General features: G+C 44.4%; 2 protein-coding genes across 5 annotated transcripts in view; one reads left to right on the top strand and one right to left on the bottom strand.

The window, feature by feature from the left end:
- The first annotated feature begins 286 nt into the window (after positions 1 to 286).
- RNF5 (ring finger protein 5) lies at positions 287 to 14,303 on the top strand. 2 transcript variants are annotated; one of them, XM_032211183.1, is made up of 6 exons: positions 287 to 483; positions 2,199 to 2,217; positions 6,292 to 6,404; positions 8,219 to 8,273; positions 8,397 to 8,508; positions 13,082 to 14,303. In XM_032211183.1, exons 1-6 carry the CDS (start codon positions 335 to 337, stop codon positions 13,168 to 13,170), a joined length of 537 nt encoding a protein of 178 aa, XP_032067074.1. In that variant the 5' UTR covers positions 287 to 334; the 3' UTR covers positions 13,171 to 14,303. The 2 variants fall into 2 exon arrangements, with proteins under 2 accessions (XP_032067074.1, XP_032067073.1); XM_032211182.1 differs by having other exon boundaries at positions 288 to 483; positions 8,394 to 8,508.
- An 8,840-nt stretch (positions 14,304 to 23,143) lies between these two features.
- Positions 23,144 to 24,236, bottom strand: part of PBX2 (PBX homeobox 2) — a 37,871-nt gene continuing 36,778 nt past the window's right edge. For all 3 annotated transcript variants that reach the window (XM_032211166.1, XM_032211168.1, XM_032211167.1), the window contains exon 9: positions 23,144 to 23,821. In XM_032211166.1, the coding sequence (XP_032067057.1) occupies positions 23,729 to 23,821 (93 nt within the window). In that variant the 3' untranslated portion in view covers positions 23,144 to 23,728. The remainder of the gene's footprint in view (positions 23,822 to 24,236) is intronic.

Raw genomic sequence — 24,236 nt, 5'->3', positions numbered from 1 at the left:
CCCGGTCATATGATGTTATTTTGCTCGGGGAACGAAGGTGTATGTGTTTTTTTTTGTGGGGGGGGGGAAATCACGGTATGTCAACCAATAACATAGCCGCGTATTCGACCCCCAGGTATCACCAGCCAATCAAAAAAGTTTTAAGAGACTGCACAGAATTGAAGGCGGGACCAACTGGAACGTACATAATCAGCTTTGCCAGGTGCCCCGAATGATTATCGTGGCCACCAATGAAATGTCTACGGAGCGTGAAGGACGGCGAGAAAGACCAATGATTAAAGAGCGGGCGTTTACATCTCCTCCCCCCTCCCGTTAGTTTAAGTCAGGGCGGAAGATGGCGGCGGCGGCGGCGGCTGGGACAGGTCCAGGGGTCCCAGATGGGGAACCGGAGGGGTCAAACCGCGATCATAGTGCTTTTGAATGCAACATCTGCCTGGAGCCTGCCAGAGAAGCTGTCATCGGCCTGTGCGGCCACCTGTACTGGTGAGCGAGGGAAAAGATGCAGAGAGGTGTGGCACAGGAAAGGGGAGAACCAAGAGGCTGATTTAAAAGATAAATAAAAATAAAACTAAAAACTTGCAACAAAAGGAAGAAGGTGGGACTGGCCGAAATCCAACAGGTGAAGCGCTTCTTCTTTTTTGCTTTATTTCCACTCCAACGAAGCTCTGCCAGCTGCCTTTGGATTGCTTGGTTGGCCACGTTCGGTGTAAGCAAAGAGGGGCATATAGCAGTAGACTTATATACCGCTTCATAGGCCTTTCAGGCCTCTCTAAGCGGTTTACAGAGAGTCAGCATATTGCCCCCAACAATCTGGGTCCTCATTTTACCCACCTCGGAAGGATGGAAGGCTGAGTCAACCCTGAGCCGGTGAGATTTGAACCGCTGACCTGCTGATCTAGCAGTAGCCTGCAGTGATGCATTTAACCACTGCGCCACCTTGGCTCTTATGGCAGGCAGTGTGGCTTAGTGGTTAGAGCAGTTTAGGGGGGCTGCTAACCTCATCATCTCCGGCCACCAGCACCCTTTAGTTGTCCCATCAGTCTGGAAAGAGGGTCTAGAGAGGACCCAAAGGCCACCACCAACTCACAATATTGCTGGACTGGCTTCATGCAAGATATTACACTAAGCTAATTTGTGTAGTTGGTGGCCTTACAAGTGGGGTAACCCACCCCCCAATTGCCCCAGCCTATACTTTTTAAGGGACGTGGTGGCTCAGTGATTAAGACGCTAAGCTTGTCGTTCAGAAAGGTCGGCAGTTCAGCGGTTCGAATCTCCTAGCGCCACGTAACAGAGTGAGCTCCCATTACTTGTCCCAGCTTCTGCCAATGTAGCAGTTCGAAAACACGTAAAAAAGCAAGTAGAAAAAATAGGGACCACCTTTAGTGAGAAGGTAACAGCCTTCCGTGCGCCTTTGACGTTTAGTCAAGCCAGTCACATGACCACGGAGACTTCTTCAGACAGCACTGGCTCTTTGGCTTTGAAACAGAGATGAGCACTGTCCCCTAGAGTGAGGAACAACTAGCACATATGTGTGAGGGTTACCTTTATATTTTGATTTATATGCCGGTGTAAATACTCAAATGGAGAAACCCAGCAATTGTGTTTCATTCACTTAGATTTATGATTGACTTTACAGATAGTCCTCGACTTACAGTCATTTGTTTAGTGGTTGTTTGAAGCTACAACTGCACTGAAAAAAGTGACTTATGATCATTTTTCACACTTATGATCATTGCAACATCCCCATGGTTAGGGGCTCAAAATTTGGACGCTTGGCAACTGGTTCATATTGATGACGATTGCAGTGTCCTGAGGTCATGTGATTTCCCTTTTGAGACCTTCTAACAAGCAAAGTCAATGGGGAAGCCAGATTCACTTAACAACCATGTTGTTAACTTGACAACTGCAGTGATTCACTTAACAGTGGCAAGAAAAGATGTAAAATGGGGCAAAACTCTGTTAACAACTATTTCACCTAGCAACAGAAATTTTGGGCTCAGTTGTGATTGTAAGTTAGGACTATCTGTATTTATATCATTTATTGATTATTAAATTTGCATAGTCGCCTATCTCATAAGTGTCACTTGTTGATTTCTGTGTGCCCATCAAAATTCTGATTCAGTATGTAATTTCTCTTCATGTTGGCTTGATCCAGATTTCTTTTTAAAAGTCTCGTACTTTTTCTTCCCTTTTTCCAGCTGGCCTTGTCTTCACCAGGTGAGTCGCTCTGTTTATTTGGACACTGAACTGTAAGATTGGCTGGAGTTGAAATGTTTAATTAACTTTTCCTGTTGTATCTCTTCCAAATACACTAACATCTACAGTTTTCCAGAAATCTTAGACAGCATAGCGACTGGTTGGGACAGCATAGTTACTAGCTAAGGCAGCGATGGAGAACTTTTTTCTTATGGCGTGCCAAAATTGCATGCATGCATTCCCACATCAATTCAATCCTCCCTACCCAATTAAGCATGTGTGCGTGAACTACCCCGCCTCCGGTGCATGCGGGTGTGACCCCTCCCCAGGCTTCGGAGGCTTTCCTGAAGCCTGGAGCAGGCGAAAAACTCCTCCCTTGGCCCCCTGGAAGCTCTCCAGAAGCCAGAAATGGATCTTTCCAAACTTCCGCTTGGTCCATTGGAGCCATTTTTCGCCCTCCACAGCATCTGGAGGCTTTCCTGAAGCCTGGGGAGGGCGAAAAATGCCCTCCCGGCCCTCCAGAAAGGCGAAAAATCACCTAGCCTGCCTGTGCATGTGCACTGGGCCTGGCGGCTGGCATGCCAGCAAATGTGGTTCTGCGTGCCACCTGTGGCATGCATGCCATACATTCGCCATCATGGAGCTAGGGATTATGAATGTTAAGAGTCTGAAATTATTTTGATGACACCAAGTCAGTCAAGGCTGGCCTAATTTTGGACAAATATGGTAATCCTTGACAAAAGTAATCTGTGGAGGGAATACAAATAGTTGTCAATTTACAACCAGTATAAGATGCACCTTTTCCCCTCAAAATAGAGGCTGAACATCTGGGTGCGTCTTATACACTGAATACAGCAATTTTTTTCCCTCCTGAAATCCCATCCCCTTCACCAAAATGGCCGTGCAGAGCCTTTAGGAGGCTTCCAGAGTGCTCCTGGGGGCTGGGGAAGGCAGAAATGAGCGAAAAACGGCTAGTTTTTCGCTCAATTTTGTCCCCTGCCCCGGCCCCAGGAGTATTCTATAAGCCTCCTAAAGGCTATAAATGCAATTTGTTTGACAAAAAATGGACCATTTTTTGCTCGTTTTTTGGGGGGGGGGCACTCCCCCAGGAGCACTTTGCAAGCCCCCTAAAGGCTATTCATGCCTTTTGGGGAGGGGGGAGGGTCCATTTTCACAAAAAACGGGCCGTTTTTGGGCACCTTGGAGTGCACCCACGGTTATAAGTGTGAGTCAGTTTGCAAGCATCTGAATTTGGATCATATGATCTTGGGGGGGGGGTGTAAGTGTGAAAAACGGCCATCCGTCACTTTTTTCATTGCCTTGGTAACTTTGAACGGTTACTAAATGAACTGTTGGAAGTCGAGGACAGAGGTGGGTTGCTGCCGGTTCGGCCTGGTTAAGCCAAACTGGTAGAGGAATTCAGGCCTGGATCGCAGAACTGGCAGTGACCCAGGCCTGCCACGCCCCCGAACTGCTGCTGACCGCCTCCAGCCATTTTGTTTTTTTTTAGTGACTGCTCATGTGCCGTTCACTGTAAATTGTTCTGCGCAAAGAACAAAAAACAATTTACACTGAACAGTGTACGTGCGCAGGGGTTGCGAACCAGTAGTAAGACCGGCAGCAACCCACCCCTGGCCGAGGACCATTGGTTTAGTTGTTAGATTATAGGTTGCCTTCCATTTGGGAGGCTCAAGGTGTTTTCCTCCCACAATAAATCGGGCTAGAGATGCCTGGCCTGTAGAGCAGATTGTAACTGGCATTCGGCCGGTCCAGGGAAATATAATATTCTGCCTTTTTAATATTTCTCAAAATATTTCATTCTTCTAGGAGAGGGGTGGGTGCTAACTTTCTACAAAAGTAAGAGGGTTTGGGGGTAGAGCTATCTCAGAGGTATCTGGAGCTGGGATTGTGATTTTCATCTCCCGCACTCCTTTGCTGACTTGGGAATTCTGGGAGTTGAAGTCAGATCAGGGGTTTCCAACCTTGGATCAGCACCAGGTTGCGGCATGCCAAAAACCAGGCCACGCAAACAAGCGAAGCCCCATCCACGGGATGCAGGCAGCGCACGAAACCAGGCCCCTTCCAGTCCACGGAAAAACCTCTTTCCACGGAACTAGTCCCTGGTGCCCCAAAGCTTGGGGGCCCTTACAGTAAAACACTAGGGAGCTTCTGTGTCTGAACAGAGACCAGAATCTGAGTCTCTTCACTTCCAGTCTTAACACATTCATCTTTGTCCCATCCTGGCTCTTAAAGCTGAGAAGGAGAAGCTACCAGAAGTCTTCAATTTACTGCCATTTTTTTAATGACCGTTTGGTGTTACCACCCCTTTAAATAATTACTTAGCAACTGTTAAGGGTCCTGTGATTACTGTTTGTAACTTTCCCAGCTAGCTTCTGAAAAGCAAAATGTGTGTGTGTGTGTGTGTATGATTTGCTTAACAACCACCTGATCCCCTTAAGAACTGCTGTGATTCACTTCAATGTGGCACAATCGGCTGCGGCTCAATTTAACAACCATCTTAAATAGAAAGCCTTGTCCAAGTTGAGGATTACCTGTGCTACAGTCCGGACTGAACCAAGACTATAACCTTCACCTCCCTGCTATTAGTCCATTGTTTTAAAAAAGTATTTCTCGCATTCAATATTTTTACTTCGTTTATCTCAGACCTGGCATTGAAATGTGCCCAAGTTGTGAGCTGAGAGGGGATTATTTTGTGTGCGCACCCGGGTTGCGTATAAGCAATTCTTTTGGTCCATATGGCGTTTCAAAGCCTGTGGTGTATATAATTCTAAGAAACTATAGGTGCCGTTGCAAGTGTTAGTGTCAGACACCCACAACTCCTGGTAATCAGAAACAAAGTCCCCCTCCAAGATACTTTCTCCAATCTATGGAGATATTTGGAAAGCCCTCAAAAGTTGCTGCCACTTCGATCCCCACAATGGACAATTGGCTGCGAAAATGGATGGAGTTAAGCAGAGATTGACTGTTTTGATCAAAGAAAAAAAAACACGAAACACTTTCATTTCTACTTGGAAACCGCTTCTGGACTTTGTGCTCGAGGTGGAAAAGAAATGAAACTTTGATTTTGGCTTTTACTGACTAGATCAGGGGTGTCAAACTCGTGTTGTCATGGCAGCGTCAAGTGTCGTATCGTGACTTCCCCCCCCCTTTCACTAAACTGGGTGTGGGCGTGGCCAGCGTGTGACACATCCGGCCCATTGGCCGCGAGTTTGAAAACCCTGGATTAGATAGATTTGTTGTTATAGAAATGGCTAATTTATACTTTTATGGAAAAGCTGAAAGTTGAGGTTGGACATCAGTGCCTTATCCTACCGTGCCAAAGGGAGTGAGAAGTCAGTGCCTTTTTTTTTTTTTTTTCCCCTTTCCCCCCCCCTCACTTTTCCCTTCCCTTTCTCCTTCCTTATATTACCTAGTATATACTTTTGTATTTGCTAAGTCCTCGACTTGTGACCGGCCGCAAGTCTTCGACTTACGATTGACAGCATTTTCTTTGTATGCTGCATTATAAACTAATAAAAACTTTTTTTTTTAAAGTTGCTGCAAATAGATATATATCTCCAGTCGGTTGCTTTAGATCTCAGCTTGCCAGGTTCTCATTTCATCGACAGCAGTTTTTAAAATGAAAAGCCGGTTGGCCCAGGAAACATGGTAGATCCCAAAGATACCGAAATTGCCTTCTCACTAATGTAAATATGTACATATTTGGAAGTGGCCACAAAGCTTCTGACTGCAGGGGGTTGGACTAGAATAGGAGTCCCCAACCCCCGGGGCCACGGCCTACTACCAGGCCGCAGCCTGTTTGAAGCTAGGCCGTGTGAGTGAGGGTAACCGCACGTGTGAAGCTCCATGTGAATGGAAGGCTCTTGAGTGGAAGGCGCTTGTGCTTGCGTGCAAAACTCCCCTTGTGTGAGCAGAGGGCCATTCATAACCCTCCCTCCCACCCACACACATACTGGGCTGGGCCACCAATGTGGAAAGGTTGGAGACGGCTGGACTAGAGGACCTCTTGAGTTACCTTCCAGCTCTTATGATTCTGTGTTCTGTGTAACTTACAAATGCCCTTCTTCCCTTCAGTGGTTAGAAACTCGGCCGGAGCGTCAGGAATGTCCTGTGTGCAAGGCGGGCATCAGCCGGGACAAAGTCATTCCTCTCTATGGGCGTGGAAGCTCTGCTCAGCAGGATCCCAGGTAAAGGATTCTTTTCTTTCTCGGCGTTTGAGTTAAGTCAGGGGTCAGCAACCCGCACCTCTGGAGCCTCAAGTGGCTCTTTCATACCTCTGCTGCAGCTCCCTGTCGCCAGTCGGCTTTACAATTGATAGGGCTTTCGGTTAGGACAGGTAGAGGAAAAAGGACACTGCGCTAGGAGGAGACTCTATGGTGAGGGGCCGGACTTCCGGTTGGCTTCAGAATTGAATGGGGTGGCTTCCGGTTAGGACCTTTGTGGCTCTTTGAGTGTTTAAGGTTGCCGACCCCTGGAGTAGATAAATATAAAAAATCCCTTCTGATTTTACATCGCTAGCCAACAAGCGTCCGAATTGTGATAATGGAGATGTTGCGGTGGTCTTAAATACATCTTAAATACGTAAAATGTGACCATTTTTCAGTGGCGTCGTAACTTTGAACGGTTACTAAATGAATGGTTTTACGTCGTGGGCTACCTGTAATTGTTTTAATTCTTTTTATGGATTTTGTAACCCATCTGGGTGGGCAGCCTGGTTAAATTGAATAAATTAAACTAAAATTATGTTGCCAAAGAAGAAACGATCATTGGTGTCCCAAAGGTGCTTTTTATAAGAGGCAACTGGACTTTCTGGTTTTTCTTTGAAGATGTTTTGCTTCTTCCCCGAGAAGCTTCTTCAGCTCTGACTGGATAGTGGGGAATGGAAGGATTTATACTCCCTGCAGGTAGCTGGTCATTTGCATTCTTTTAGCGAGTCGTTGAGGCCACCTGGACGACACAGATAAACCTCCAGATTGAGTGTCCTGGAATCATGTGATTTCCTTTTGTGACCTTCTGACAAGCATAGCTAATGGGAAAGCCTAGATTCACTTAACAACCATGTTATTAATTTAAGAACTACAGAGATTCATTTCACAAATGTGCTGAGAAAAGTTGTAAAATGAAGCAAAATTCACTACAAATTTCTCACTTGGCAACATAAATTTCGGGCTCAATTGTGGTCCTAAGTTGAGGACTACCTGTACAAGTCTATGGAGATTTTCAGTCTCATGGTTGTCCCAAAGGTGCTTTTTCTTCCAGAGGCAACTGGGCTTTCTGATTTTTCTTTAAAGACATTTTGCTTCTCCTCCAAGAAGCTTCTTCAGCTCTCCATGTTGTGCCTTTATAAATTCTGTGACCGGCTCCGATACTTCTGCTGCTAGAAGTGATTTTCAGCTCTTGGAGTTTGTGTTCCACTCTCTTTTTCAAAAACCTCAATTGTGTCATTAATCTGTCTTATTCTTTCATTGAGAAGTTGGAACTGTGCTTTCTACAGGATGTTCAAGCTTCTTGGATGAGAAGTGAAACATCTTCAAAGAAAAAAACACAGTCACATTGCCTCTTGAAAAAGCACCTTTTGGGACTCCCTGTATACCATACAAACACAGCTGCCACTTAAAGAAACAAAAACAATCCTATTTCCTTTCTTCTTCTTCTGTGGTACATTTGCATCTGGTGGGATCCTTAGTGCTCTCTGAGTTTGGGGGTTGTTTTCTTGGAGACCAACGAAATAACATCCTCAGTGCTAGAAAGGACCAAGGGTGTGCTCTCTCTTTACGTGTGCAAGAAAACAAGCAAGCTCAGAGAGCGCCAAGAACCCCCGCGGCAGCCCTGAGCCTACAAAAAATTATCTTCTATTGGTTGCAATTTGTAAAACCCTTTGGGAGCAGGTACATATTCCTCTGCTGAATTGGACATACTGGACAGTGCAAAGACTGGAAGGTGTGAGAAGCAGCAGGACTGAGACCGGAGCGGATATAATCCTGCCTTTTTCTCCATGCAGATTGAAAACTCCCCCCCGACCTCGAGGGCAGCGCCCGGAGCCTGAGTCGCGAGGGGTGAGTGCAGCCCGTTTCTAACTTCCCTTCCCAAATCCATCCCGGACTAACTCTGCTCTTCCGCAACACACCTGTTACCCTACCCTCCTTTTTTTTTTCTTCTCTCCCTCCCCACTCCAGCAGGGCATTGGCAGTTTCCCTGAAGCGGCCACGGGCTTCCACATGGCATTTGGCATTGGCGCATTCCCTTTTGGCTTTTTTGCCACGGGCTACAGTGCTCCAGGAGAAAGAGCAGGTAAGGTCCTGCCGTAAAAGGGGGGTGGGGTGTCAGTGCTTACAGAATTTTGGGGTTCCTTATGACCGTATTTCCTCTTGTCTTTCTACTTGAGACCAAGACTAAACCGAGACTCAGAACCTGTCCCAACTTTGATATCCAGGAAAGAAAGACCCTCAACTCCATTTATAATGAAAAGTATTCTTTTACGGAAGGTCTATGGAGATTCTCAGTCATCCAGGCCATGGTTATCCCCAAGGTGCTTTTTCAAGAGGCAACTGGACTTTCTGGTTTTCCTTTGAAGACGTTTCAAAAGAATATCGGAAAAGCTCAGGAGGATCTTCAGCCAACGCAACATACGTGGACATTTCAAACCCAAGAATGCACAAAGACAGAAGCTTGTCCAGTCCAAGGATAAAACACCCGGACACAAACTGAGCAACGTGGTATATGCAGTACAGTGCAGTGAGCCATGTACAGATCTGTACATTGGGGAAACAAAACAACCACTTCATAAACGAATGACACAACATAAGAGAACAAACCCATCAGAACTAGATTCAGCAGTCCATCTGCATTTAAAAGACAAAGGCCACTCTTTTAAACATGGCAAAGTCTACATTTTGGACAGAAACGCCCGCTGGTTTGAAAGAAGGGTCAAAGAGGCCATCGATGTCAGAATTGAACATCTCTCTTTCAACAGAGGGGGAGGGATGCGACATAATCTACCAACAATTCCAAGAAGGTTCCACACCCATTTGCACCATTCAGGCAATCCTGATGACACAGATAAACCTCCAGATGGTCTTAACGACCTGCTAAAAGAATGCAAATGACCAGCTGTCTGCAAGGAGTATAAATCCTTGCATTCCCCACCCTCCAGTCAGAGCTGAAGAAGCTTCTTGGATGAGAAGTGAAACATTTTCAAAGACAAAACACAAAGTTCAGTTGTCTCTTGAAAAAGCACTTTTGGGACTTTTACTGAAGCCAGGTGGTTAAAGCCAGCTCTGAGGATCTCCCGTGTAACCCCAGTAATTTTATCTTCTCCCAACCCCCTCTTCCCTTTGGTCATCTTGGTGATGTCAAATAAGGTTCAAATTAGATGTTTTGGTAACAGTTCCACATTTTGGCTCCTCTTTGGATGGGCATTTCGCATTCCATTCCCAGGCTGCGTCCTTCGATCTTTCAATCGTTGTCTCTGGATAGCACCTCTGCTTCCTGTCATCCCCCCACCCCCCACTCCGTATCTTCCCATTCCTCCTCCCCATATTTTGTGGCAGGCTGCCATCCAAGCAAAGCGAAGCACGGTTGAAGTGGTTTGAGGGCAGATCTGATAGGCTTGTAATTGTTAGTTAGGGTGCTGATAGTTATTAACCTTAATTAACAACTAAAAGCTGCATAGAACCAGGCACCATATAAATACAATACATAGCCCAGGGCACCTATTCTGGAGAGAGACAAGTTCCCTAAGGATGGGCTCCAGCGCATGGACCGAAAGCTTGGAAGAATAAATGTTTTGTCTCAGTGACCGACTCAGATAGGATTCTGCAATAGTATACTGAGACACGTATATTTGTTTTCATTTGCAAGTGTCTTGTTGCCATGTGGTTAGATTCCCATGATGTTGGTTAGGTTACCAGATTTCTGAGCAGGCAAAGGAGGACAGATAACTGGGATGGGAGACACACAACCTCACATAGCATCCATGACGAAAATTAAAACGAAGTGCTGCCAAAATAAAGGTAGAGGTTCTTATGTATCAACCACTTGTTCAACGATCGTTGGAATTTACAACAGCACTGAAAAAGAGACTCGCCTCAAAGTTGCAGCCGTCGCAGCATCCCTATGGTCGCATGATCGTGATTTGGGTCCTTGCCAACCACCATTTACAGTGGGACAATTGTAGTCATGTTATTGCCATTGGCAACTTTCCCAGCCAACGTCCAACCAGCAAAGTCAATGGGGAAGTCAGCAGGAAATTGCAAGCTGCAGTCACGTTGACATCACATTTAACAACCTGTGACAATTTGCTGGACTATTTCAGCTAGAATAAGTTGGCGTGGTCACATGATACCACGAGGGCTTGGTTATCTCGGGGATTTAGGAGCCGTGGTGGCGTAGTGGTTAGAATGCAGTATTGCAGGTGAACTCACTGCTCAGTACTATGAGTTTGATTCTGAGTGGCTTGAGGTTGACTCAGCTTTCCATTCTTCTGAGGTCGGTAAAATAGGGACCCAGATTGTTGGGGGCAATAGACTGACTGTAAACCTCTTAGTGAGGGCTGGAAAGCACCGTGAAGCGGTATATGTGCTATTGTTATTACTATTTCCTATCTTATGTCATTTTCCCCCCAATCCCACATAGCCTGACAGACCTGGCTTACTCCAGGCCCAATTAATTAATCCTGTCACTTGGTGGAACCCAGGAAGCGGTCATTCCTTCTCAGTCTTGGCACCAGTTTTCGGGTAAAATTCATACAGCCCCCACCCTTCCCTTATTTAAGCAAACCCTTACGATTCAATCTAGCTCTGGAATAGCGTGGTGATAAATAGATTTAATACAATACAATAGCAGAGTTGGAAGGAATCTTGGAGGTCTTCTAGTCCAACCCCCTGCCTAGGCAGGAAACTTATACCGTTTCAGACAAATGGCTATCCAACATCTTAAAGATTTCCAGTGTTGGAGCATTCACAACTTCTGGAGGCAAGCTGTTCCACTGATTAATTGTTCTAACTGTCAGGAAATTTCTCCTCAGTTCTAAGTTGCTTCTCTCCTTGATTAGTTTCCACCCATTGCTTCTTGTTCTACATTCAGGTGCCTTGGAGAATAGTTTGACTCCCTCTTCTTTGTGGCAAACCCTGAGATATTGGAAGACTGCTATCATGTCTCCCCTAGTCCTTCTATTAAACGATTTAAACAATTGTGTTTTTTTTCCCTGGACTTTTGATGTTTTCTTTAAAGTTATTTATTTATTTATTTATTTATTTATTTATTTATTTATTTATTTATTTATTTATTTATTTATTTATTTATTTATAATGTTTATAGGCAGCACATATTACTTCAGGGTATTTTATTGTAACCGATTGAGGTAAGTCTATACATTTGATAAAACAAAGTGAGAAATCTGTTAATTTTATTGATGGATTGTCTAATTTATAGGGCCGCCCATCTCACTAAAAATTAACTCTCAACCATATAAAGTAACCTGTAAAAAAAATTGCAAGTAGTCCTCGACTTACAACAATTCTGGTGACTGGTCGAAGTTACAATGGCACTGACTTACGACCATTTTTCACACTTCTGACCATTGCAGCATCCCCATGGTCACGGGATTTACACTCAGATGCTTGACAACTGTCGTCATGATGGTTGCAGTGTCCCAGATTCACGTGATCCCGTTTTGTGACCTTCTGACAAGCAGCGTCATTGGGGAAACCAGATTCGCTTAACAGTCACGTGGCTACCATATGTTTCGGACTATAAGACGCACCGGAGTATGAGACGCACCAAGTTTTCGAAGGGGAAAACAAGAAAAAAAATAGGTTTTGGCCTCCACGTGTTTGGTTTTTGCCCTCCCCAGCCCCCAGGAGCACTCTGCAGGCCTCCCAAACCCTCTGCGCCCCCCCATTTTTGGCCTCCACACCATTTTTGGCAAAAACGGGATACGCAGGGAGGGGAGGCCAAAAATGGTCATATTTAGTATATAAGACACATTGATGTTTCAATCCGCTTTGGGAGGGGGAAGTGTGTCTTATACTCCGAAAAGTATGGCAATTTGACACTTGTGTTGATTCACTTAATAAATGCAAAGAGGAGAGGGAGCCAAACTCACTTAACACATTTCTCACTTAATGACCTAAATTTTGGGCTCAGTTGCAGTCGTAAGTCGAGGTCTCCCTGTATGAAATACAGGAAACATCAAAAATCTAGGGGGGAAAAATCCCTGAGCCAGGGGTGAAATGCTACTGGTTTGGATCGGTTCCCCCCGAACCAGTAGTAAAAAAAATGATGCTTGTTTGGGCGAACTGATATTTCTGACGATTAGCTGTGACGTGCGATTCAGATTAGCGAGATAAGAGACTGAGGAGGATTTCACCGCTGCCCTGAGCTACAAATATTCTCCTTTATTGGAGCCCTTGATGCAGCAAAACTTCATCAGTGGTGTTTGAAGTATCAACTCATGGAACCCCTGGCCGGAACAGAGGATTTGGGACACTCCAATGGACAGCCTTTGGTTATCAACTGACAGCAAAGAGCTACGACGGCGTTAGTGAGCAGTTCAGCATTTAAACCTGTTAGGTTAGGTTAAGGTTTATTGGATTTATATGCCGCCCTTCTCCCAAAGGACTCAGGGTGGCGTACAACGTAAAAACACATACTACAAAAGTTAAAAGAAAGATTAAATAGAATATCCAAAAAACCCAATAGACATTTACAATGGGATTTAGAAATTAGATTAGAATTTGCAATTAAAATTAATAATTAATTTTATTCAGGCCAGGCCGGCTTGCTGTTGTTCAAATGCGGCCAACTTGCTCTTAGATTTCATCTTGGCTAACTCTATTTTTTTTTCTCTCTTCCTTTTCTGTAGATACAGAGGCGGCCAGACCATCCAGCTGGCAAGATTCGTTATTTCTTTTCATTGCCATCTTCTTTTTCTTCTGGTTACTCAGTATATAACTGGCTGGACCCCGCTGAGCTTAACCTGTACTAAAAAAAAAATCTAAAGAACAGAACGAAAGGACTTTGATATTGGTGGGGATGACGGGGGGGTGGGGAGAGAGAGAAAGACTGATTTTGGGTGGGTGGCTTTGCTTGTTGAATGCGTAGGAGAGACGGAAAGGGGTTAAAATGCTATATGGTGGAGTGAAATTCTCTCTTTTTCATCCCCCCACCCCCATCCTGAGAATTAAAACCATAATAGGGCTGCTTGCTTCTTCAAGTGGTTTGCAAATGGTTGTCTGTATACAACCCCAAGATAATTACAGATTGAAATGGGGAGTATATATGCTAGAATGATTCCTTTCTATTCTTTAAGGAAAGATCTCAAATGTGAGGGCAATCTCGAATTACGGTAAAAGGTTGGAGAGAGCGCCAGAACAAGCCCACGCGGAAGACTCATTCTTGACACATTCTTTCCATCGGCTGTCAATTTGTCTTATTGAGCCAAAGTGGCTAGACCTGTCACTTTGCATAAAAGTGCACAGAGTTGAGGAAAGGGAATTTGGCAGGGCGAGCAGGGGTGGCACAGATTCTGCCTTTGATAGAGATTTGGTGGTGGGGAGCCTCCCTTGTTCAACCCGCAGCCCACAGGACGTGATTGTGGAAGGCGAAGATATTTGAAAGTGAGAGGCAGGGAAGGAGAAGACCTGTCGCTTCAGAATCCCACAGGAAGTAGCTGCACAATTCTTTTAATTTAATTTCCCCAAAGAGTTTCTCTTGGCTACCTTTTTGATAGGGCAAACTGCCTGAGTTTTGATAATGCATATGCTATGGTGGGTATCTTTCTCTCCCCCTCCTTTCTCTTTGAGGAAGGTTATTTAATCCCTTTTCTGTTGGAGTAACCTAACCCTTTGAGATGAGGGATGCTTGTTAATGCTTCATCCCTCCATCCGACTCTTCCAACAATGTGGGGGGGGGGGGGAAACGTTTGCGGGTTGGTGAGGGACGATAGATCATCAGACATTGTAGTCTTGACTAACAGTATTTTGTGGTCCAAAACTTCCTTGGATAATGATTTCCTTTGTGGGTGAGAAAGAAGGGATGCGATGTCGATTAACCAATGCTTTAATTAAATTCACTCATGATTCCTATCCAGTTGAAGGAACAGTCATTGAGAGCAAAATACGCCTGTTTAAAAGGAAAAAAGCACAGAATGCTGCAACATACAAGCAGTTGTCGGCTTACAGCGATCACTCAGTGGCCATTCTAAATTATGAGGACTTGAGGGAAAAAAGGGACTTAGGATCCAGACTTGAAGTTTTGAAGGTTGGTTCTCCTCTGGAAAAACTTAATTGTAATTCCGACAGCCGTATCACAGCTGCGTTTTTGGCCATTTGCAGCAAACAATGGTTTTGTCCAAAACTGCACTTTATTTTTTTGGCAAAATCACACCTCTAGCAAACCATTTGTCTGCTTAACAATGATGTTCACATAACGACCCTGGGTTCGCTTAATGACCGCAGTGGTTTGCTTAATGACTGCTACAAAAAGTTTATAAAATCAGGCTGGTCATTTGACCAACCTATTTTATGACCACTGCAACAAAAAACTAACAGGCAGGCTCCATTGCAGTTATAAGTTGAGGACTACCTATGGAATCAAAACTTATGTTGGCGTACCTGAAAAGAGTGGTACGTTATGGGGAGCATATTTAACTATTACAATATTTTTTTCCGGCTGCAGAAAGTATTGATCTCTTTGTTTTAAGATTATTTGCGATTGCACCCCAAAATCCAACATCTTAAGAAGTGTGGCACTTCAGCCCCAAGTAAATAGCTCACTTAAGATAAAATCCCGAATGGCATCTTTTCCTTCTGGCCAATTTTATTAAAAGGCAGAATCTTTCAAAAGCTACAGCTCAGGAAAATTTCGGCCTTGTGTTGAAATTAAGAGTTCGTGAAAGTTTCTGCCTTTTAACAAAATTTGTCACTCAAAAAAAAAGCACTACCATATTTTTTTCCCCCTAAAAAAGAGGGTGAAAATCTATACACTGAATACATCATTTTTGGCCTCCCGAAACCCCGCCCCCTTGACAAAAATGGAAGTGCATAGCCTTTAGGAGACTTGTAGAGTGCTCCTGGGGGTTGGGGAGGGCAAAAATGAGTGAAAAACGGACCATTTTTTGCTCATTTTTGCCCCCAATCCCCAGGAACACTTTGCAGGCCTCTCAAACTCTGCATGCCCCGTTTTTCACTTGTTTTTTAAATTTACCTCTTTAAAATCTTGGTGCATCTTATACTCCAAAAATACTGTATATATTAGATTCCTGGTATTTTGTTTATATATTTTGTCTGACATGGCTCTCTTCCTACAATACTTGATATAGAAACAGATTTGAACAGGATGTTGTTTTAAATTAATTTTTTTTTAACCTCTTCATGCCAGTCTTTTGGCTCAGACATCCCACCCTCTAATAACAAAATTGAACAAATCCACAAACGAGCCAAAGTGAACCAGGGGATAAAAACCTAGAATGAGCTGATGTTTTTCAGCTTGGCTTTGTGGCTGTTATTTACCAAGGCAGCCCTTTGTAGAGACGGTTATTTACCAAGGGAGTCCTATGCAGAAACATTTCCCCAGGCCACTTATTCACTCCTGTCTTATCCACTTTTAATTTTTTGTTTGTTTATGTTCTCTTGTGCACAAGTTGCTCAGCGCCCTGAGGAAATGCAAAACCAGGAAATGAAATTAGGAACACTACTCAGCTGCCTCTTCAATCCCGTCTTCCACAATATGCAGTCCCTTATGATGAGGAGAGGGAGATTATATCCCACCCCTAGATAAATGCTGTGTGAATTGGGTCATATCCCCTTTTGCGAACTTCTGACAAAGTCAACGAGGAAGTCAGATTCACTTAACTGTGCTACTAACTTAACAACTACAACTCACTTAAGTAACAAGAAAGGTTGTAAAATGGAGCAAAATTCACTTATCAAATGTCTCACTTAACAATATAAATGCTGGGTTCCAATGTCATAAGTCGAGGATTACCTGTACTGTGCAAATGTGGAATTTTAGTACTCTTGAGAACAAAATCCAAGAGGAATATATATATATATATATCGTCATAAATCAGATCATCCTTGTCACCAAACCTGATTTTATAATCATTTGTGTGGCAGTCGTTATGTGAATGCTGCAGTTGTTAAGTGAATTGTTCACTAGAGGCAGGTTTTCTCAGAAACTGGAAGTGAATACCTGTTTCCAATACAATGATTTATACCTTCCTAAATCACAGTCAAGTGACCAACAGGCCAGGTGAGGAGCACCCAAAGGGTGAAGAAGCTTCTTTGGATGAGAAGTGAAATGTCTTCCAGTGGGGAAAAAAAATCCAGTTGCCTTTTGAATAAGCATCTTTGGGACCGCTGTGGGTAAAGTGGCCGATTTGTGAAATTAGCCACCTCAGAGAAAGTAAACTCAGGATAGCAACTTGGTGCATGGTAATGTTTTCTGAATTAAAATACAAAGGACACATGGTTGTTGGTTTTTTTTTAATTTTAGAAAAACTGGGCATCACTGCACCTTAAAAAAACCCACAAACTTGGACATCTTAGTAACAGGCCTGTGCATTTAATTTACCCTAAAGCTGCTACTCTTATTATCTGTAACCATTTGAAGGCCCGTATGGCTAAGCGTGGGGCTTCCTCTTTTTCAACTGTTTCTTCCCCTCACAGTGACTCAGTGGCTAAGACGCTGAGGTTGTCGATCAGAAAGGTCGGCAGTTCGACAGTTTGAATCCCTAGTGTCACGTAACAGAGTGAGCTCCTGTTACTTCTCCCAGCTTCTGCCAACCTAGCAGTTCAAAAAAGCATGTAAAAATGCAAGTAGAAAAATAGGGACCACCTTTGGTGGGAAGGTAACAGATGCGCCTTTGGCATTTAGTCATGCCGACCACATGACCATGGAGATGTCCTTGGACAGTGCTGGCTTAGAAACGGAGATGAGCACTGCCCTCTAGAGTCAGGATCTTCCCCTCTGCTGTGTGGCATCAAACCAGCTTTGACCCTGGGATTACCATCATTCAAAATCAGAACCACCAATAGGCTATTAAAAATAAAAGCACAGCTGAGAAAGTATAAGTTAATATACCCCCACCCCCCTTTCCCAGTATAGAAAACAAAATAGATGTCATTAGGTCACAAACATTTAGATCGGGGTAGGTGGCATTTTCATGACTTGTGGACTTCAACTCCCAGATTTCCTGAGCTAGCCAGGCTGAACCATGCTGGCTCATGAATTCTGGGAGTTGATGTCCACCAGTAAGAAAAGGGCTGTGGTTTCCCACCCAATTTAGAGGAATTGTGTCTAAAGGAAACTGACACCAACCAGGTTTTCAATGCATCAAATATTTTCCCCTCTCAGTTGGCAGGAAGGCAGTGGAAAAATCAGAATTGCACAGTCACAGATAACTGGTAAATAGTCCTCTCTTGCCTGGATTCATTCATTTTTGGTCCCACCTCTTAATGGTCTATTTTAGATTTCAAATCACGTGACTCGGGCTTTGGGTAGACCAGTGTTTCTCAACCTAGGCAACTTTTAAAACGTGGAGTTCAACTCCCAGAATGCTCCAGCCAGCTACTTTCATCCTTGAAACCCCAATTCTTGAAACCATTGGTTAGGAGGGCCTGTGGGAATTGAAATCCGGAATTTCTGTCAGGCAACCTTAAAATCTTCAGTGCAGGTAATCCTCAACTTGTTTAGTGAGCATCCAAAGTTATGACACTGAAAAAAATGATTTATTATCCTTTTTCACACTTAACAACGACTGCAGTATCCCCATCGTCGCTGATTAAAATTTGGGTGCTTGGCAGCTGGCACGTATTTATGACAGTTGCACTGTCCAGGGTTCATGTGATCACCATTTGTTACTTTCCTTAACCAGCTTCTGACAAGCCAAGTCAATGGGGGAAGCCACAGTCACTTACCGACCACATGATTCACTTAACAACTGTGGCAAAAAGTCCATAAAATGACTGCCTTGCAGTGAAAATCCTGGGTTCAATTGTGGCTGTAACCTGAGGATTACCTGGATGCAGGCAGTCCTCAACTTACAGCAGTTCATTTAGTGACTGTTCGAAGTTATGATGACACTGAAAAAAGTGACTTGCAACCATTTTTCACACTTAAAGACTATTGCAGCATACCCGCGGTCACATAATCAAAATGGAGAGGTTTGGCAACTGACTCATATTTATGACGCTGAAGTGTCCTGGGGGTTATGTGATCTCCCTTTTGTGACCCCAATGTCGGTGGGGAAGCCAGATTCACTTAACAACCATCTTACTAACTTAACAACTGCAGCGATTCACTTTTAGCATGAACATTCATAAAATGGGGAAAATACTCAACTCTCTTGTTTAGCATGAGAAATTTGGGGCTCAATTGTGGTCGTATGTTAAGGACTACCTGTTCAAAGAGCAACACCCCACCCCTCGGTCTCTTCCCCTCCTCCCATTCACCCCCCATTCTCCCTCCAAATGAATCCCAGCACAAAACGTGTCTTCAATTTTATAGAAGAAAAAATAATAATGATCATAAAAGCAAAGGAAATCTAGAGCAAAACTCAGAACAAGTCACATGGCCAGTCGGGTAATGAGTCCCCCCACCCCCACATGGTCAAGGGGAAACAGGTCAGATGTGGGGGGGCATCTCCCAGCAGCCCCACCCCACCCCACAAGGTACACAGAGGTAGCAGGTTCAGAAGTTCTCTGTCCCAAGTCTCTATTGGTTTCTCTTGCCATGAGGTAATAAAGCTATTGGACTGACTAGCGTGGAAACACCCCCCCCCCCACCCCAGCCTGAGAGGGAGGGTGCAGGTTGGATGTCTCTGTGGATCGGAGGTGTCCCTTTGTTGTGTGGGTCGTCCTTGTGAAATAGTCGCAATCACCCTTCCTTGGTGTCCCTTTGGTGCTGGCACCGTTCAGGGGCAGATCTTTCTTCCGAGTGGTCCGTGCCTTTCTTTTGCCATCGATTGCCAATCGTCCGTGTCGTGTTTTGGCATCTTCTTCTCCTGCCCAACAATTTCTTCCTGTTGTGAAAAGCTGCCCTAGTACGTTTTTCCCCTCTTCCCTGCCCAACAATCTTTTCCTATGCTCTCTCAACCCATATTTCTCAACCTTGGCGGCTTTAAAGGATGTGGACTTCAACTCCCAGAATTCCACATCTCTTAAAGCCGCTAAAGTTTGAGAAACATTCTCTAAACATAGTTTTGGCCATTGGATTACTTGTTTCTCCCTTTCCAATATAACAATGTCAAGGTTTACTCGTCTAATCTGAATCTTCCTGCCCTCCGTTTCCTATTCAGTTTCCTTTCTGAGATTTTCAAAGGTTTACTTCCTTCCTTTTCCACTATTTTAACATCTAACCTCCTACGAGTCTGCCACTGTACACCTCTCCACACCTGCTCTTGCGTGTTTCGACACCAGCCGTGGTTTTCCGCCTCCTGCCTCACGGGATCATTCACGTTGAACACCAAACTATTTACACAATCACACTCCCCACCCCACCCCCAAATCCCGGTAAAGAAAACACTCCTCCCAACTAAGCCCTGTGCCGAGATGGAAATGTATTTTAACGTTTTCCAACTTGGCGTTCTTTAAATAGGAAGGACTATGGCTCCCATTGCTTACGGTCAGAAGGAGCCATGGGGCATGATGGGAGCTGTAGTCCTTCCTATTCAGACTTCAATGTTTCTCTGGAAGGTTTTACGTCCTGCCTTTGTGATGACACGCGTAAAAAGGGAAGAAGACCACAAAAAATGGTCGGAAGGTGGAATACAGGGTAGTCCTCGACTCACAACCATTCATTTTGTGACCGAAGTTACAGCAGTCAGGTGATCCTCTTTTGCGACCTTCTGGCAAGCAAAGTCAATAGGGCACTCAATTACCGACGTGTTGCTAACTTAATAACTGTAGCGATTCACTAACAACTGTGGCAAGAAAAGTCAGAAAATGGGGCAAAACTCAATTTAACTGTCTCACTTAACAACAAAAAGGTTGGGCTCTATTGTGGTCATAAGATGAGGATTACCAGAAAAGGATAACTTGTCTTCACTGGTTTTTTTTTTTAACCGGTAATCCTTACAAGGAACGCCAAGATTCCTAAAGTGAATTTGACATTGTAACTTACATAAATGTTAATGCAAGTTTGGTTAAAAACTAGCAGTGAGGGATGTGATCTTTCCTCCAGTTCCACTAGCTATCCCAAAACTTCTCCCTTTAAAATAAATTAATGGTTTTTTTTCCACCCAATGCAAGGTGATTTCTGTGATACTTTAAAGGGAAGAGATCTCCTCTTAGCCAATACAATCCTGCTTGGAGACTCCTTCCATTGTTTTTATTCCAATATTATTGAAAAAGTAATATTGCAAAAAATCTTGGCACTAGCACTTCCTCTACTGTCAGCTCTTAAGGATAAACAAATAAACAGCAATTGACATAACTAGGCCCAATCATTGACTGCACCATTTTGTACATTCTCATGTTCTTTCCTTTGGAAAGTCCTAGCTAGCTGCCACAAGTTATGATTTACACAATCACCAGAGTGAAAATGTATAATAGTTCAGGAATCTAGCTGATCGAGTTTTGTTTGTTCAAGCAGAAAAACTCTACTCTGGTAATATAGCAGGAATACTGAACTGAACCAAAGTTCAGACGTCAGAAAATAGTAAAAATGGAAAGCAAAAATAAATTGCAAAAGGAATATGGATATGTAAGAACCGATGGGACATTAGTTGAAGAAAAGAAAAAAGAAAAGTAGCAAAGATAATGAAAAGGAGGACCAGGGATGACATGATAGCAGTGTTGCAATATCTCAGGGGCTGCCACAAAGAAGAGGGAGTCAAGCTGTTCTCCAAAGCACTTGAGGACAAGATGCAATGGGTGGAAACTAATCAAGGAGAGAAGCAACCTAGAACTAAGAAGGAATTTCCTGACAGTGAAAACAAAGCAATGGAACGGCTTTGCCTGCAGAAGTTGTGAATACTCCAACAATGGAGGTTTTTAAGAAAAGATTTGATAACCATTTGTCTGAAATGGTACAGGGTTTCCTGCCTGGGGGTGGGGGTGTGTGGGTTGGACTAGAAGGCCTCCAAGATCCCTTCTAACACTGCTATTCTGTTAAGAACAGAAAATAAAATGCTTACAAAAGTTCAGTACTATATGCTAAAAAGGAGCACATTAGGCCTTCCTTTTTAAAGAATCACATCTTGGCATAGGGATGTATCTCAAATGTGCTTTTTCCCTGTTTTTTAACAGTCTAGTTGCCTTTTGAAAAAAACCACCATTGAGACAAATCATGACCTAATGACTGAGGATCTCCACAAATAACTAGGATTATATGGTACTCAGTCAATCGCAAGAAAACACAAGCTTTGAGTTAAAGCGACTCCGACAGGGTGTGACAAAGTGCTTCAGAGTGGGTGTGGGTTTGCGGTTGTCTCCTTAACTTAAATATCTCTTCTGATGCATGGGGCTAATGTGATTCCAGGAAAAGACACAGCTTCTTTAAGAGTGCTAACAGGTGTTGCATATGTGCCTGTATGCACTGGGGTACACTTTTCTACTCCAAAGTCCTGTACATCTCTATGGAATGCAAATTCCCACTACTAGCAGGGTGTAGCATTTATAGTAAGCTGAGACTCCAAGCTGATTTCCCCTAATTATTCCATTGCAGACTTTTTCCAGATACTTTCAGGCCACAAAATGGTGAGTTAAAAAAAATAATTCCTGGAAACCCTGATCAAAAGCCAAAGCTCCAGTGACAGCAAACTGTCAAACGTTTAACGGACAGCAGTGTTTCAATATCTGAGGGGATCAAGCTATTCTCCAAAGTGCCTGAAGGCAGGACAAGAAGGAATAGATGGGAATTAATCAAGGAGAGAACCAACATAAAGACAAGAAGAAATTTCTGGACAGAACAATTAATCAGTGGAACGGTTTGCCTTCAGAAGTTGTTGAGTGCTCCATCATTGGCCTTTTTAAAGAAGAGATTGGACAACCATTTGTCTGAAATGGTCTAGGATCTCCTGTTTGAGCCGGGGGTTGGACTAGAAGACCTCCAAGGTCTCTTCCAACTCTTGTCATTCTGTTATTCTCCCCCCCCACCTTTATGGAACCCCATCAAATTCTTGTGGTGTGTTAGGGTTCCACTCAAGTTTGAAAAACCCTGTTCTACAACATCCAGTCCCATCTAACGTTGTGCTTAATACAAGTTCTCCTTCCTAAAGACCTTTAATTGCTCTAATGCAGGGGTCCCCGACCTGCTGGTCGCGGCCTGCTAGGATAGCAGGCTGCGGCCTACTAGGGTAGCAGGCTGCAGCCTACTAGGGTAGCAGGCTGCAGCCTACTAGGGTAGCAGGCTGCGGCCTACTCCGGTATCAGGCTGCGCCCTACTCCGGTATCAGGCTGCGCCCTACTTCGGTACCAGACCACAGTCTGTTTGGAATCAGGCCACGTAAGTGGTTGGCTGGAGCACACGCATGTGTGCGCCATTTGACATGCACGAGCAGCGGGCTGGCTCTCCCCCACCCCCCCAGAGAGGGTGGGGACCGCTGCTCTAATGGAATCCTACCACTACCTTTGGATAAAGGTAAGTCCTGTCTCTAACTTCCTTACCAACATTACTCATCAACACCTTGGCTTCCCACATCTTTTCTTTAAGGAGATCTGCCAGAGAAACGCCTGCTGTCCGATACAGATGAACTTTAGGTCTTCAAACCATCGATACGGAAAGGCATGTTGGGTAGTTCGTTCCAAGAAGGGTGGCCTCCTGACTCCACACAACCCCGCTTGCAAGAACAGGAGCGAAAGAGCACTTCTTGTTTTTTTTTATAGAAATATCCCATAGGAGAAGCGACTATCCTTGATTACAACATATGAAGGAAGCGCCATCTTGGGTTTGGACAGGATCCGAATCGCCCATGGTTTCATCTGGTTAAACTGGACGGGAAGACACCAGTCTATCCCTTTGGAATCATCCCATCATGGAGAGATGCCAACACGAGCCCCAACCGGCAAGCTTCCTTTGCTCCTTCTCTTACAAGAGATCCGTCCACACGGCCATCGCAGATCTTTTGGAGGGCGGGTGTAACCTTATGAAACCGATCCATCAGACGATGATGATGTTGGTTGCAGGCACCACAGTAGCTTATCCCTTGACCCCTGCAAATTGATAAGCCGTTTGGGGCACCCCTCCCCACCTGTTCCCACCCACCCACCCCGATAATGCTGGGTCCCCTCCAGGATGCTAAGAGTCAGGTCTTGGTGATCAAAGATGTCACTCAGGATCACAGAAGGCTAACCGTCTTCTACCCAATAGGTGCGTCTCGAAGCGATCTGCCCCAAGGATCGCTGGGTCATCGGATCCCCTCCCCACCCTTCCCCGGCACGGTGATGCGGTGACCCCTAAGGCAATGAAAAGAGTCCTGTCTCTGCCCAGCCCATTCACAACTGGCATTTTTTCTCTTCCCTGGCATCAGGACGAACGTGAAAAGGGGGGGACGGCCAGCACAGCACGATCAGTTGGAGGTGTCAGAGTGGACGCTGCCGGGACCTTCTGTTGGGGAGGTGACAGAAGATGGGGTGGCTGCTTCCTGCCAGCCCCCATTGGCCTAGTGAAAGTGAAAACAAACAAGGATGGTAAATTTTCCTTCTCAAAAGAAGGGGTCTCTAACCTTGGCAACTTTAAGACTTGTGGTTTAGGTTTATTCGATTTATATGCCGCCCTTCTCCCAAGGACTCAGGGCGGCGTACAACATTAAAAGAAACACATAATACAAAAGTTAAAAAAAAAAATTAAATAGAATATCCCAAACCCAATTAAAATTGACAATAACATTTTTTTTAAAGAATTCAAATTAAATTAACAGTAATCAATAATTTGTTTTGTTTTGTTCTGGCCAGGCCTGAACTTTTTAGGGTGCGTCGGAAGGACTGGAGGTCGGGGATTATACAAAGCTCCGGGGGGCAGCTCATTCCAGAGGGAAGGCGCTCCCACAGAGAAGGCTCTCCCCCTGCGGGTCCCTA

The sequence above is a fragment of the Thamnophis elegans genome, chromosome 2 (assembly GCF_009769535.1).
Source record: "Thamnophis elegans isolate rThaEle1 chromosome 2, rThaEle1.pri, whole genome shotgun sequence".
In the NCBI taxonomy this organism is placed as follows: Eukaryota; Metazoa; Chordata; class Lepidosauria; order Squamata; family Colubridae; genus Thamnophis; species Thamnophis elegans.
This window is presented reverse-complemented; position numbering and strand designations above follow the sequence as displayed.